The 16,084-nt window shown below is 43.6% G+C and overlaps 1 protein-coding gene across 1 annotated transcript in view; it reads right to left on the minus strand.

Moving 5' to 3' along the window:
- Cadps (calcium dependent secretion activator) overlaps nt 1–16,084 on the minus strand; it is a 442,640-nt gene that overhangs the window by 39,712 nt on the left and 386,844 nt on the right. The window contains 1 exon segment of the mRNA XM_032917997.1: nt 6,157–6,189. Within this exon segment, the coding sequence (XP_032773888.1) occupies nt 6,157–6,189 (33 nt within the window).

Consider the following 16,084-nt stretch of genomic DNA (forward strand, 5'->3'; position numbering starts at 1 on the left):
CGCCTCCTGTGGCTTTCTCTCCATTTTCATGATCACCTCTGTCCAGCTCTGGACCAGAAGTTAATACTGCACCCTCATGCTTTTCAGAAGTCCTGAATAGAATTCTATAGGGTCTCTCCTTTCTCATCTCTCTCTCTCTCTCTCTCTCTCTCTCTCTCTCTCTCTCTCTCTCTCTCTTTCTTAGCTGAGAGACACAATTCTGGGCTACCCAGGAGGTGCTCTCTGAATTTATTTTAAACAGAAACTACTGTCAAAAAAATCAAGTGTATTTCTCTCTGTAAAACAAAACAGAAAACGCACTTCAGAAATCCTATTCTAGTGACTATTCCCTTTAATTCAAGCCCCTCCAGAGGGTAGTTCAGTCTAAGAGCATCTGGTGAGTATCTGTGGGCACTTTACTCAGAGAAGACACTCAGGCGTTTGTCTTCTATCGCAGCCAGGTACTTTAGGCATGAAAAAAATGAATGAATGAATGAATGAATGAATGAATGAAACAAAGAAAGGAAGGAAGAAAGAAGAAAAGCAGCGAAAGGAGGGTTGATTTTTAAATTAATTAGATTTTTCTGGAGAGGTAGCCAGGTTGTTCATCCCGTAGGTAGGAAATGAGGCATTGTGAAAAAAAAATAATAACATACGAATAAAACCGAACCAGAATGTACACTGCTTGAGATGTCAAAAATCAAAGTAATCTCCAAAGAAACCCATTAAAACACTGTAATACGGGTCATTAGGAGAGCTGCCACAAACCCCTTAAATTTCTACAGTAGAGATGTATGTTTGCTAATAACTATAAGATTAGTTTTCATTACTATGATTTACCTTAGATCACAAAGTATCATTTCTCTACAAGACGTGACTGTCAGGCACTGCAAATTGAAGTTAGTTAACACTTCTGTGTAATTTCCAGGGTGAAAATGAGGAAGGTTTGGAAACAGTAGGACTGTATTTTTTTCCCCCCTCCCGATACAAAGCTTACAATTATCAAGCAAAGGGCCAATGCTTGGCCCCCGGGATACTAGTAACATTTCTTAACACATGCTGAAACAATGACAAGGTATTAATTTGAAAAACAATGAGGGACACCCCAAAGCCACAGTATCAAATGTTACACTTCTAAGCAATTTTCAGCAAACGCATGGAGCAGTTTCCATGATGGTCCTATAATTGGACCAGTTTTATGATACGGAACAATAGTAGTTCTCCAATAAGATGGGACCAGTGCTAAGCAGGTTGGTCTCTCCTCCTTTTCGGCAGCTGCACATCCAAAGAGTAGGAATGGGATCCTTACCTGGGGAACCTGAGAAACTTATGACTAGTGTTTCGTGTCTTCCCTGGGGTATTTGCAATATAGCCTTTTCCTGGGGACATCTAAGAGCTAAGATGAAGTGAAAGTCAGACGTAGCCACCTCTTAGTAACGTACTCTGTTGGGAACAGTGCTTTATACTACTGAGACCTTTAGCAGGCCTCCTCTTTCAGGAAAGCTCACTTCCTTAAAAGGGCACATATTTGAGATGTAGAAGTCCTGATTAAAAAACATACTTGGTTCGACTCTTACTGATTTATTTATCCACCACTGCCCCATTTTACCAAGAGTTGATATTTTGTCGTGTGTTAACTTTGGGATTTTATCTGGCTTTTCCTCTTAGAACAAAAGTTCCATAAAGAGCAGAACTTTGATTAATTTTTCATTATATTCTTAGCACACAGGAAAGATGCCCGGTACCTAGTAGGTACTCTGTAAACATTTGCTGGATGGAGAGATCTAGGAATGAATGACCAAACTCTCTGGTAACCTCCGTTTTAGAGTGCTCCATTCCACCCTGTGGACTATTACTTCATCACAAGGTGAAACTTACAAATCACTTGACCATCTATGGGCCCTAGTTATGGAGCCACAGAGTGGGATTAGTATCCCTCTATCTGACTTTCAAGGACTATGACTGGCAGCTATAATAACGTATATTAAATGTCTTGAAAGCACCATATTGCAATATGAATTTATACTGCTGACCCCTCTCCTTGATATTCAATTTTACTATTAGCATCTACCTTAGACTCAGAAAGGAAAGGGGATTTGATGGAGACAAAAAGAGGTACAAATGGAGTCTCTGCACAATTAGTTGTCTGTCCTGTTCACAATTGCCTTCCTTTGATATGAGTACCACATCTGATTCAAACAAGTGGGGCTTCTATCTCTTAATGAACTAGGAATGGAGGAGAGGGAAGGAAATTGTCTGGGAATCTTGTGCTAATGAGACAGTGCTATTCTGGGAAGACAGACTGCCACATCAGACACTCATGCTCACCACCTGTTGGGACTCCTGGGGTAAGGGACTGCTGTCCCTATATCTTGTGAAGACTGACGGGGAGCAAATCACTATGTTGACACCATAGACACTTAGTCATGGTGGTGAGCATGAGTCCCTAAGACAAGATTCAGTTACAATTAGGACATTGTTTAAAATGGCCGGGGTATAAAAGGCAGGAAACGCATATAATGAATTTTAAATATTTGTTAAGTATTATTAAGTATTAAACTAAAATCAAAAGTGTTGACAGATAAGATAACTGACTTCTAAGTATTAGTTACAAGCTAAAAATCATACTCGGCTGAACAACTAATGTCACTAGATAAGTTAGGCATTGTATCAGCACATAATTTAGAAATAAGGACACCAATGGATTTGGTCAAATGGGACATTCTCATTCTTGCCAGTCCCTGCCAGATAGTTCTAGGCAGGGAATACAAACTGTAATTTTTGGCATGTTAAGTAAGCTTTGGTATGAATGCCAATTGTACAAGAGAGGATCAAACACTAGATTTAAGAGAAAGAAATGTTCTGAGTTATGGGGAATAGTGACACTTTCTGCTAGTGGGACTCGGTAAGCAAAACCTCTCTGTGGTAATAAACCCATGGTCTGCACATGGAACTAAATTCAAACTGTGTCGGAAAGCTCACAATGCAGAGTTTAGAGCTAGACACGATGTGAGGTGATTGCATTTGGGTTTTTAAGCCTGGCTGCAAATGCTGAAGGGCCAATGAAGCTTTATAGACTCTGTTTTAATTTGTCTGCCAAGCATCCCTGGAAACAACACTTTAAAAAATAAAAAAAGGTAAAAACCAAACCAAAACCTCCAGGTGTTTCAGGTTTAGCCCACAGGTTTTCATACTTTGACAGAAGAATGGGAAACACATTTTAGAAAGAGAGTTGAAAGGCTCCACCACAGAGCTACTGGATTAGGACCATTTGTGATGAGAGCTGGAAATCTAAGACAATAATGCCCCAGTTCTTGTCATGTCTTTCTGCTGTACATCCTGGTATGGGCAGCAGTGACTAATAGGTAAGCGTGTATGGTAGTGAAGTGGTTCTTTAAAACCCCAAATGACTCATCTACCCTCCCACCCAACACCAACCTACCCACCAACTCCCTTATTTACACCACTTTAACACGTGCAAACACTACTGGAAGGTTGATTTTGTGCACATTGTCTCTTGGGAACTAGAGCAGACAGGCTCAACCACCAACCCCAGGCTGCTGACCCTTCACTGCCTTCTTCCTGTCTAGGTGACCTTGCACATAGCATTTAACCTACCAGGTGCTCCAGTTTCCTTTCTGATGAACAGGAGGAAAGGAATGCTGGCCTCTTACAGGACTGCCTTCAAAAGTAAATGGTTCTTTACTGAATGTAAATAGTACATAGTCACATGTGTGTTGTGTGGAATCATTTTCTATGGAATTATTTATTTTTTGTAATGTTTAGTAGACTGCTGCTGGTCATAAAAGTATACATTTAATCGGTTTACTTTCAACGTGTGGCATTGTTAAGCCATTAGCTATTGGTACAATTATGAGTTTGGTCTACTTAGTATATTCTCTTCTAGTAGTAGAATAATCACTCGACTAGCTAAGCATGTGTCTATTAACCAGACTCATCTTGTAGTGGGGCAGAGGGTTTAAGAGCATAGTTCGTAGTATGAGCTTCACCGCTGTCAGCTGCCTGGCCCTCCTAGAGCGAGGAAGACTCCATTTCATTTTCCCCACCTTTAAAACGGAGAAATTCCAAAGATTAAGTGTCAATGGGCCTAAAACAATGGTGGGCACGTAGTGGGTGAGTCAGAGGCTTGGCTGAGGTGGCCATAATTATGCCCTGAGTCATCGATGGAAGATAAACCATATTAGGGGTTATGCTGTGTCATTTTCTTCTGCCCCTCCAGACAGAAACTCTGCTAAGTCATTTCTGTTCTTTTATATCCTCTAGTTTCCAACATAGCATCACCCATGGACAAGAAAACACTCACTACCATCGAGTCCATTTTACCCCATCTTCAGAATAAAGCTAGACCTGGTCTACAGAATTGTTAGGTTGGGCATAAAACACTGCCAATGTTGGGCCTTTTCTGACTTTCTAAAATCTTACTCTCATGTGGTTTGATGTTAACCCTGATGCTAAATCAAATTTCTTCACATCTTGAGCCTCACCTGAATAGAATAGCCTTGAACTACTGTTGCTACCTGATTGCCTCTCAGGTTTGAGGCATAAGCTGAAAGACATCAGAACTCTGTGCTGGGAGCTAGGCATTTGCATTTCTCACACCCTTAAAGCCCGGGGAAGGACAGGGCTAAGGCAGCAGTCATCCATCCTTTGCTCTGGGTGTCATCACATCCCGAAATGCCCTTAACTGTATCAATGTCTACTGAGGGCTTGGAAGTGCTGTGAGGTCCACACGTGTAGCATTATTTAGTGCACGCAGCACGCCTAGCTGTGAGGTATCTTCATTTTAAAAGTGAATCGCATGGACAGAGACTCCACAGAAAGGGAGAGTTTATACTAAAGGGGCTTAAAAGAGTGAAATGCTCTGCTGGTTGTGGTTCTGTGAGCCTTTTCTCTTCCCCATTTCCAGCCTACAGGAAGGAGTCAGGGCCCCTTGATGAGAGGCATTGTATAAATTCAAACATAATTATTGATTGTACATTCTTTCATTAAACAAACAAAATGCATGCTAATGCTACAGTCACTCCAATTTTCCATTTTGTCTTCCTTTGAGGAATAAGCCAATAAACCATTACACACTTAGCTTCCCGGGGAAATGAATTTAAATGTTAATATAAATCCTTTTAGAAAAAAACAAATTTTCACAAATAAGTATTTGAACAAGGAGGGTACTTAACCACGTTCAGAATGAGAACAACGGCTCAGGACCAGCCCCTCGGCGACTCTTGAGATAAGCTCCTAAATTTAATATTTTATAATAGACTCACACTTCTTTTGTTAGAAATGGAGAAACAACTTCATTTTCTTTCCCCCTTTATAGGAATATATTTAAAAATCTCTCCAATTTTATTTTGCTAATAGGCAGGGCAAAGTCCGTCTATGAACGCCTTCTGATTTGTCCCAGGTAATCCCACACGTTAGCATTCATGTGTAGTACTTAACCTCAATTTAAATGTAAATTTTGGGCAACTTCAAGTGCCTTCTCTGTGAACTTTGAGGGTTCTCTTCATTAATGAGGCCAGTACTAATTATGGACAGTTTTGTAAGTTTTCCTGAAAATAATTGCAGAGTCGACCCCCAAATGAACAAATTCAGAATTTATTTGCTTAAATTAAAAAAAAAAATACTGGAACCCTTGTTCTTGAAATTTATAACTGAGGGCTGTAAGGGGTGCATTCTAGATGAGCAGAAAGAGAGTTATGGGGAACCAGAAGAACAAAAGCCAGAGGGAGCTGAGTTAACCCACATACTGGTCCTTCCTTTCTGATACAGGAAACCTCATGCCTTCTCATTGGAGAAACATGGTCCCCATCTTTTCCTTTAAGGGTCCATATTAGAAATACAGAGCTTCGGGGCAAGGTATGAAGACTGAATCCATGGTGAAAGCAAAGCACAGAAACAGATACCGTCAAGCAAAACACGATGCTCACACACACTCATGGGCAGGACACTGAAGAGGACACAGGCTTTTAATAGCTGCAGGCGGTCTTGGCCTGTGCCAAGTTGGCCTGGTCTACATAGGGAGTTCTAGGCCGGGCAGAGATACAGAGAAACTCTGCCTCAAAAAACCCGAACCAACAAACCTCAAACAAGACCCCATGGAACTAGAGAAATGAAATCAACCCAAGCCCAAGCAGTGATGGATGTTCAGGTACTCACAGGTACGTCCACATACTTAGATGCCGCCTTCACCTAAGGAAGAAAGAGAGCAGACATTAGCAAGTGTGTGTGCTTCCTCTCCACAGCTCAGACATCAGATGACATGCCTATGCCAGTCCACGGAGCTGTCCAGGAAAAACAAAAAGATACGAAAAAAGAGGATTATTCCACCTTTTTTTCAAACCATGATCGCTGTTTGGGGATACTAAGCAGTTTTACAGGTTTAAGGGTCTCTAGCTGGTACAAGAGTTTAGCATTTTCCACCCTTCCTTTAAAATAGAGAGAGGTGACCGTTTAAACCTGGACTTACTGGGAGAATGCTCTCACATCTATATTCATAATCAAGAGTGTCAGCATCCCTGGCACCTTGAGTTTTTATAATTTGGCTGCAGGTGGTCCTGAATTCTTCCATGCTTAGTGTCTAACAGTTCAGATTTTGAAGTAGAAGGGACGTGGTGAATCCCTTAGCATAACAGACATGCATGGTTTGCCACAAGGTTTTCAAGCAGAACTTTTTGGGCTATCCCAAAGCTGCTGCTGTATGACTCTTGGTTTTAGGCACTAAAAACCCACAAGGAAAGCACAGGGAATAGTTACGAAATTCACTTTTGGGGGTCAGAAGTAGTGTTAGAACAAGGAGTGTGGACTCAGACCTGCGTTCCAGTCCAGAGCTACCACATGCACACTCTGACACACTGGTGACTTTAGCTCTTCCAGTCTGCAAACAGGAGATCCTAATCATTAGGAGTCCAGACGCTGACATGGCATGAAACCCCACCAAGTCCAGGGATGGCGTAAGCATTGAACCATCTAGAGTTAAGTTCTGATAAGCAAATCTGGGTGAGTTCCAGGTGCTTGGGAAATCTAGTGTAGAAAGACTTCCACCTTGAGAATCAAAAGTTGCTTCTGCCATGGGGGAAATCCTGCCAAGTCTCTTAGGCTGCTTTCTAGAGTTCTGGAACAGGACACAAAGCTGTGTACTCTGTATGACTGGTGGTCTGATGACAAGAGGAGACAGGAGAACGTGTGGTAAGGTGGGGCATACTTGCATTCCTCGGCTACTTCACGGCAACTTGTGCTTCCCCTTCTCTACTAAGGTCATAGCACCTTGATGGTTCTAGTTTCCTCTTGCTACAGCTTCTCTGAGAGTGTGCCCATTTAATTTCAGTGACACCGATCACAATTATCATTTCGTTTCTTACGGATCAGCGTCTGACCTTCTCAAAATGTCACTCAAGCAAAGACTAATTCGGCCTAGCTTAGCTGTCTCCGTTATACAGGCTGTGTGGCTTGGAAAGGGAACTCTGGAGGGCAGGAACCAGAAGGACAACATGTGACCAGTGCTGGCTTAACCTCCTCAGGGAGGCGAAGGAACAAACGCAATAGACCCCGAACCACTGCTGTGATCGATACAGTAGTGGTTAGAGTTGAATCCTTTGTAAAGACTGCTAGGAGAAGAGACCCTCTATTGGTACATAAAGTGAATCCATTCTATAAATCTGTCTGCTCCATTCCTATTCCAAAATCTAGCAGATCATGCAAAAAGGTGGTTTGCTCCCCACCCCCCCACATTTCCCCCACATACAATATTATCTACAAATTACTAGATGTTTTTCACTTTGCAAAATATCTTGATGGGCTCAATTTATGTCTCCATGTTCTCAGTCACAAGACCGAGAAGCCGTGGGTACATGCACTGCTCTGAGCCCAGGCTACCGGTGCAGAATTTCCCTATGATCAGGGAAAAGAAAGCCATAGGGGCAGAAGCATCAGTGGTCAGAGCGGGTGCTGGCAAAAGAGCCATTCTCAGTGAGAATTCACCTCCTTTGCTCTGTCAAGTTGACGCTTGGCAGTTGGTAGGAGTTTTGCTACAGCTGAAATGATCAACCTTTAAACACGCCTACTCGCCATTTACCACTAACACACAGTTCCAAACCAGAGAGTGACACCAGTCAAATTCTGTTCCTTACAAATTCTATTCCTTTGGGGAGGCCAGGCAAGCTTGTGACATGAATGAAAACTTCATGTACCCTTATATGGTAGCAGTCTCCAGTCCCAGCTTAGACGCGCGTGCACGTGTGTGTACCTGTGTGCATGTGTGTGTGCAGTGTGTAGGCCAGAGATTAACACTAGGCACCTTTGCTGATCACTCTCCATGCAATTGCTTTTTGAGGCAGGGTCTTTCACTGAACTTGGAGCTCAGTGGTCTGGCTAGGCTGACTGGCATATAAGCCCTAGAAATCTTTCTGTCCTTCCTTTTCCAGTACTGGGACCACAGGAGGAGGATGCTGAATTTGTCTTCCATGTGGACACTGGGAAGTGAGCTCAGGTCATCGGGCTTTGTGAGCTATCTCCTCAGTCCTTGGCCTTTTCTTTATCTGGCCATTCACCAGGTCTCACTGACCTTTCCATATCCATATCATAACAGAAAAAACAATAGTTTTGGGGAAAGTGTACTCCTATCGTGATGTGAGGGGTGGCAGATTATTGTTTTGGGTTCTGGCCATTTAGGAAGAGGCTGAGGGCAGAGGTGAAGGAGGCCAGAGGTAGAGTCTGGAGGGGAAGTGAAGCAAAAGATTCCATGCTTGGGAAATGAATGGCAAGTATTAGAGCTTAGAACCTTCTAGTAGCCTATTGAAAGAGCATCCATGTTGAGTTCAGATTTGTATGACAATTCCAAAACAACCAATCAGGGCAAGGCTGGAAAACGATGGGGCCCCAGGTCTGCCCAGTGAGTATCATCCCAGTAGAGACGTGAGAGATGGCAGAGAGCCTTCTCTGGGGGCTCACGTCTTCTCTCTACTAGGAACAAGGTTGCAGACCTGTTTCTTTACCTTTGCAAAGGCCTTTCCTGCTCTCATTTTAGGTAGAAAATGGTCAACAACCCCTCTTCCTTCTTTTCCTCGACTTTCCCTTTCTCCCTTTTTAAAAAAACCATCAGGCCCTAGGACACCTTTCCCTGTGTAATGCCAGTAGACCAGTCTTTAAGCCCTGGCATTCTTTTCAGTTTCATGCCTTTAGGCCAGTTGCATCTGGGTAGAGAGGCATGACCAGATCTCCCCAGTCCCTAGGACTCTGGATTCATTGTACAAACTCCCAAGTCTGCAGGCTGTGGAGCGACTCAGTTGGTAAAGTTTTTGCCTTGCAAGCAGGAAGACTTGAGTCTGATTCCCAAAGCTCATGTCAAAAAAGAGGTGGAAACTGAGGGAATCTCTGGGACTCTCTGGACAGCAAGCTGAGCCAATCAATGACTTCCAGGGCAACCAATGAGAAACTGTCTCAAAATAAGGTGGGTAGTACCCAAGTAGTGACATCTGAGGTTGCCCTTTGGCCTTCGCACCACACCCCTCACCCCATATAATCGACTGTTGAACACACACACACACACACACACACACACACACACACACACACACACACAACATTATTATCTGAGAATGAACTAGGCACTGCCTCTGAATCAAAATGACAGCTATCCAAGTTTTTGTCTGTGATATATGATATACATTCCTTAATGAGTAAAAGAGATTTCTTTCCAAAGCAAACTTCTGTCTTTAAGGAATTTTCATCAGTGGTTATCAAAACACACACTCTCTCTTCTCTCTCTCTCTTTCTCTCTCTCTCTCTCTCTCTCTCTCTCTCTCTCTCTCTCTCTCTCTCCACCCCTCTCTGCAATATCTTTAATATCTTTTCTTTTTTTAACTTTGTAAGAAGCCTTCTCATCGTTCAAGAGTATGGGTTCAGGACTGTCTGGGTTAGGAGTCTGGCTTTTAGTCCATTTTTTAGCTTGGTGCCTTTGAGCCTCCTTTGTAAGTGGGCCAGTAATAATGTTACTCAAAGGGACACCAGAGACTGAGCGAGACGATCTGGCCAAGTCCATCCAATCATGTTAATAGTACTAAGAGCAGCTATTGTTAACTGGACCTGCTGGCTTAGTGCAGAGAGTGGATATTCCTCACTCTGCTGGTAGTAGCCAGTCAGTGCCTCTATTCTATGGCAATTTCTTGCTATGGAAAGGAAGCTGGGATCTCCCAGAGTACTATCAAGGTATCTGAGCCGATTCTGAGGCTGGAGAACCCAGGCAGAACCCTGTTCGTCCTCAAAGCATGTCCAAATATTTCCAAGTACTCTGGGTATTAGCTCAGGTCTCTGCCTCAGATATGTGCTTAGTGAAACTACCTTTCCTTCTCTGGGACCCAGTCCTGTGGAGACAAGGAAGAAGAAGGACTTGCCCTCAGGCACTAAGTGTGCATCACTTCGGAGCAGGCGTTCACTCGCCCTCAAAGGAGAGGCAGGAAGTTTAGCTTTATCTGGCCCTATTTTCCTGGACTCTTTCTGACCAGCCTTCTCATGGGACCACCATCCCCTTCTTTGGCAGTATTTCTTAGCTCTCTGACTCCCAGGCAGAGCCAGTCGTGGGAAATAGGAACAGAAAAGGAGATGTAGATCAAGAGAGGCCACGGAAGTGGAGCTGGAGCTCACACATCCACAGTCCTGCAACTAAGTCACTATAAAACAAAGGCCACAGCTAGAGAACAAAGGTCACAGCTATAGAAAAAAGGCCATGAGCCCAGCACTTTGACGACATCCAAACGCATAATCACTTCAAGTACTCAGCTCCTTTTAGCAGCTAACAATAATAAGTTAAAACCCAGTTTTGAGTGCTTATTTCTTATTAATGAGTTTGAATCATTGCATGTTGTGGACTCAATCCCTCCACAAACCTTCAGAACAGGGACTCTATTAACATTCCCATTTTACAGTTGAAAACACTAAGGCTAAGGGAATAACCAAAAGGACTTGAAGTCACAGAAGTTACATGTTAGATCTGTCATTCAGCTGTGTTTTTCTCAAGTCTGTCTAAGTACTTTGGATAGTGTATGTGTGTGTGTGTGTGTGTGTGTGTGTGTGTGTGTGTGTGTGTGCACGCGTGCGCTCATGTGCGTCTTTGTGTCTATGTGTAGATACAAACGAAAATGCTTCTCTAGGAGAACACATAGGGGTTTAAATAATTATAGGGCTGACTCGGACAGGGCAGAAGGTCCCAAAGTGTTTCTTTGGCCTCCAAGTCCTAGCTAATTCCCTCAACGCCCACCTGACTTGGTGTGTGCAGCCGGCTTAATGGTCCCCTCTATTGAGCACTTCCATTATTTTTCAGGTGCCCAAGGTAATCTTTTCATTGAACACTCACCAATGCTGATGACTAAGGGATTTTCTTCAGTCCATTCCTAATAAGGGGACCTGAGTTAATCATTGTGTAGCTTTGACAGCGAGCCCCGCAGGGGCTTAAACCACTTCTCCTGCTTCATTAGGGGAAAAAGCAACCCAGGTGCAGACCACGAGGACCTCAGGGTTTGATACTATTAAATCAATGCACAGACCAAAAAAAAAAAAAAGTGGATTAGGTCTTTTTTTTTTTTTTTGAAACAGAAATCTGGTGGGCAAGACTCAAGGGTGGAAGAAAAAAGGAATCTGAACGCAGACAACTGCATTAGTTCCCGCTTAGGCTTTTCTTCCTCCCCACAGTCTCTGTGTGAGTGGGCTCCACCCCTGCCTGTCAGGCTTCCTTTGCTTTGAAACTGCTGACCACCCCGCCACCTCAAAGTGCGAGCACCGTGGATTGCCAGGGCTGGCTGCAGCGATTTGGTGCCTTCTTGATTCTCACACCAACCCAGGTCATCTAGGAGTGACTTAAGTCGAGGCAGTTGAGTAAAATGGTGACTTGTTCATATCAATTCCATTCTCCAGTTAATTTCTCTTCTTAGTTCATCTTTTCACCCATCATTTTCTTCATATATGCAATATATAGGTTCTTTAAAAACTTTTATTATATTGATTGATATTCTCTCTCTCTCTCCCCCCTCTCTCTCTCCCTCTCCCTCTCTCCCTCTCTCTCTCTGTGTGTCCCAGTGGGCAGAGGAGAACTTTGGGTGTCGACTCGCAGGCATCTTCAAAGCCAGCAAGGTCTCTCATTGGCCTAGAATGTCATAATGTAGGTCAGGTACAAGACATCATGTCAGGCTCCTTCTACCGGTTCTGGGGATCTGAACTCTGGTCTCTACATTGGATTGACTGAGCCCTCTCCACAGCCTAAGAGAGGGATTTCTTAGGTCGCCTTCACATGCAGGACATGGTTCCAAGCCTGTTACTTGCATTCCCTTAGTTCAGGTAAAATATTAAAGAGGTTAATAGAGGTGAGTTCTTGGCAATGGTTGGCTATGTGTGCTCATGGGGCCTTACACACTGTCCCATGCTTGGATGTGGTTGCTTCCACAGTGAGAATATTCCAGGTATGAAAGGGGCCTGGCTATCTCCCCTTCCACTGGCACACCCCAGGTTGAGTCCTTCCCTCTGACTCTGCTTCGTGCGTCTAAGCTCACAAAGGTTATACAGATTGGGTGACTGTAAGTGGATCTTCACATTGGCTCACAGACCTGAAGTCCAGTTCCCTTTGTGTTATTCCTGTTCAAACATTCCTGTCACAGGTCCTGCTTCCCCCTCTCTATGATCATTGCTCCTCTACTGAGAATCAGATTCTAGTCCTCCACTCTCCATGAGACCAGGATTACCGGTGACAGCATTGACCGATAGATTGTGATGGAGGTGGCACAGTGGCCTTTCTGATTGGAGGTGTCTGTGTTCTCACTCTTGAAAGCTCACTGCTGTTTAAGTGGGACTACCAGAAGGTTGCCACACTGTGGAGAAGCTCAAATTGCTTGGAAAAACCTGGCAAGGTGACATCCCCTCACTAGGGGGAAGGAAGCTCGATGAATAAAGAGGCCACATTAGCAGACATCCTGTAGCACTCCTGCTCAGCCCCTGCCAAATGCAGCTAAGAGTACAACCCAGGGACAGAGCCAAACAACTTTCTGTCCTAGTTCTTCTGAGATTCCAAACCCACAAAACCGTGAGCGAAATACATGAATTACTTTTATTTTCTTTTGAGTTAGGGTCTAACATACTCCAGGCTGGATTCAAACTCACTATGTCGTTAAAGGTAATCATGCACTCCCAGTTGTACCATCTCTACTCCCCAATTTCTGGGATAACAAGGTTTGCTTCACCATTTCCGGTTGCAATGATTGCTTCAAACCAATGGTTCTGGCATCGGCTATGCAGTGATAGGTAATAAACGATAGGTAAGAGTTGAATAAAGTGCTACCTTTTCTCATATTTCCTCAATGCTATCCACAGCACACCTTCCCCAGAAAGACTGGGCAGGGTCTAGGATAGGATTTTGTAATGGAATGAAGCTTTTGAAACATCTAAGCTCCCTCCCCCCTGTAATATACTTCCTAAAGCAATGGCATACTTCCTAAACACACCAAAACTCTGCTACTGACTGGGGACCAAGTATTGAAATACTCAAGACTATGGAGAGGTATCAGCTACAGGTATCTGGGAGCATATGTGTGTTTAATACTGTCCAGGGCACTTTATATCTAATTACTTCAATGAATTGGCTCAGAAAGGCTAAAGGATTCTCAAGAGTTACTATAGGAAGAGACATAGCTAGATCACCAAGCGCACTCATTACTAGTTCCATGGTCTCTGGAAATCACGTAGCCTTCCATAGTGTCTATGATCTCATCTGCAACTTTGAAACATGAGGACAGACAGTATCTTCTTTCGAGGGTGCTCGTGAGACTCAGCAGGTTGGCGTCATTGGCATCACGCACGGTGCTAGCACAGCACCTGGCATGCAATGGGAACGCAAAACCATCTTTCTAAATTATTATTATTACTATTAACTCACGCCTGGGTAGCTGCAAGGGAATTGGCTATTCCAAATAAATTTCTGTTGGCCAAATGGTTGAAAAGGGATGATGTATTATGATAGGTAAAAATGATTGAAACCGATACTTCGACAATCTAGAAATAAAGCTTTATTTGAACACACGTGTGTCTGTTTCTCTACACATTGACTATTGCTGTATTTGCGCTCAAAGGGCAGAGCTGAGTAGCTGTGGCAGAGACCATGTGGCTCCCAAAGTCAGAAATACTTATTATCTTCCAATTTACATATGGAATTTTCTCTCGTGTGGATTAGGGCAGACTTAAGAGGAAGATAGTTTAGTGTGAAGAGAATTAGAAAACATCAATTTCCCGTCCTATGTTGACCAGTAACTACTTGGTAGGCTTTGGCTAGTTGCCTAGTCTGTTGGCTTCATTTCCTTATGTATTATAATGAGGATCAGATTAATTGTTTTCTTCTTAGAGTCCTTCCAGATTTGAAAAATGTGACTCTCAGAGGGCATATGACTCAGGTTCTAGTAAGAATGTGAGACAGGAAGCATTTTTTTTTCATACCTTGAAAGGGTTATAAATACTCCAGGGGTAAAAGAAAAATGCTATTAATAGTCTAGTATTCATATAAGTTCTGGAAATAAGTATCTAGGAAAAACTATAGTAGCAGGGAAAGAAAAATGTTCAAGATAAAGAGCAGGAGCCAGGCAATGAAGCATGACCAGCAGGGAGACTTGGCAAAGGCATAAAGGGATTAGACGGGCAGCCTGTGTGGGGCACCTGTTCTGAGCCGGGCAGAGCTTTGGGTGTCTTTTAGGAGCCACCACGTTGACCATCCTGTCAACCTTCTAGCTTCAAGCTGCTCATCTGATCTCTGTGGTTCTTTGTGGGGTTCCTCAAGGGCTATTCCAAAGGGGCCTGCTGACCTCTCATCACAAACTGGCTGCTCTCCCACCTCAGTGCTATCCAGGTCCTATTCTACTTGGCTTCCAAGGTTGGGCAAGGCCAGGTGCCTTTGGGGTGGTATGGGCATCAAGGCATGCTGGCTACTGTCCCATGGCTGCTGGAATTATCAGCTCAAAGAAACAAGATTCCTGTGAATGGACAGGAAGCCCAACTGCCAATTTCCCAAGACTCCCTACGTTTGTCCACATTCTCCCTCCACTTCCAGTTTCCATGCTTCCGTTTCCGGGCACAAATGGAATGGAAAGGAATAGCATATCTCTAATTTTTTTTTTTTCGGAGCTGGGGACCGAACCCAGGGCCTTGCGCTTGCTAGGCAAGCGCTCTACCACTGAGCTAAATCCCCAACCCCTGCGTATCTCTAAATATAGCATCTATGATATGCACTGTCTAGTCAACAGGGGCCAAGCAATGACCCTGTCACTGAGCAACAGAATGATGGATCTGAAGAGGGTGGTGGGGATCACTCATTGGGATTTGAGGAAGTCTGGCCTTTTGAGTAGGGATGCTGGGGTTGGATATACGTGGCCAACCATCCAACCACTCATGAGACATGCTACCTAACCTCATTTTTCCTCATCTGCAAAATGGGAATAATAGACTTCCCCACAGAGATGGTGAATTCTTTGAACAGACCTAGGGCATAAAAAAAAAAAAAAAAAAAAAAAAACAATGTGCCAAATATCACTCATCCCCCCCCCCGGGGGGGGGCAGCAGGTCGGGCTTGGATAAGGAGCTTGCTCTTACCTTGCACTACTCAGCAGCCACATGTGATTATTTTAATGTGAACATTGAGAGTACTTTTGTGCACAGGTCACATTTCATCCCTGGTGAGCTACTAGCTACTGAGGACAGTTCAGACAAACAATTTTTATCATTGCAAAAACTCCTATTTCACAGCGGGCCAAACTCAAGACACTAAATACAGTTACTATACTTAAGAATAAGAATGGAGAACTATGTTAGACTTCGAAGCAGGGGAAAGAAAAGGTTTGGGTGTCGTCAATCTCACTTTGTGGGGAATACAGGAAATAAAGGCCAACAGTTATAATTTATAGCTGCAGAGCTACAAAGAGAAACAATGGTACCTGTTAAAACGAGGAGGAAGGGGAGTGAGGACAGGTGATAAAAAGAGTAAAGGCTACAGCAAAGGGGGGAAGGGCTGTTGTGCTATGATTGGCCAGTCAAGGCATATGCACATAAACGGAGTGCGCTGTCA

Source organism: Rattus rattus, chromosome 12 (genome assembly GCF_011064425.1).
Source record: "Rattus rattus isolate New Zealand chromosome 12, Rrattus_CSIRO_v1, whole genome shotgun sequence".
Lineage (NCBI taxonomy): Eukaryota > Metazoa > Chordata > Mammalia > Rodentia > Muridae > Rattus > Rattus rattus.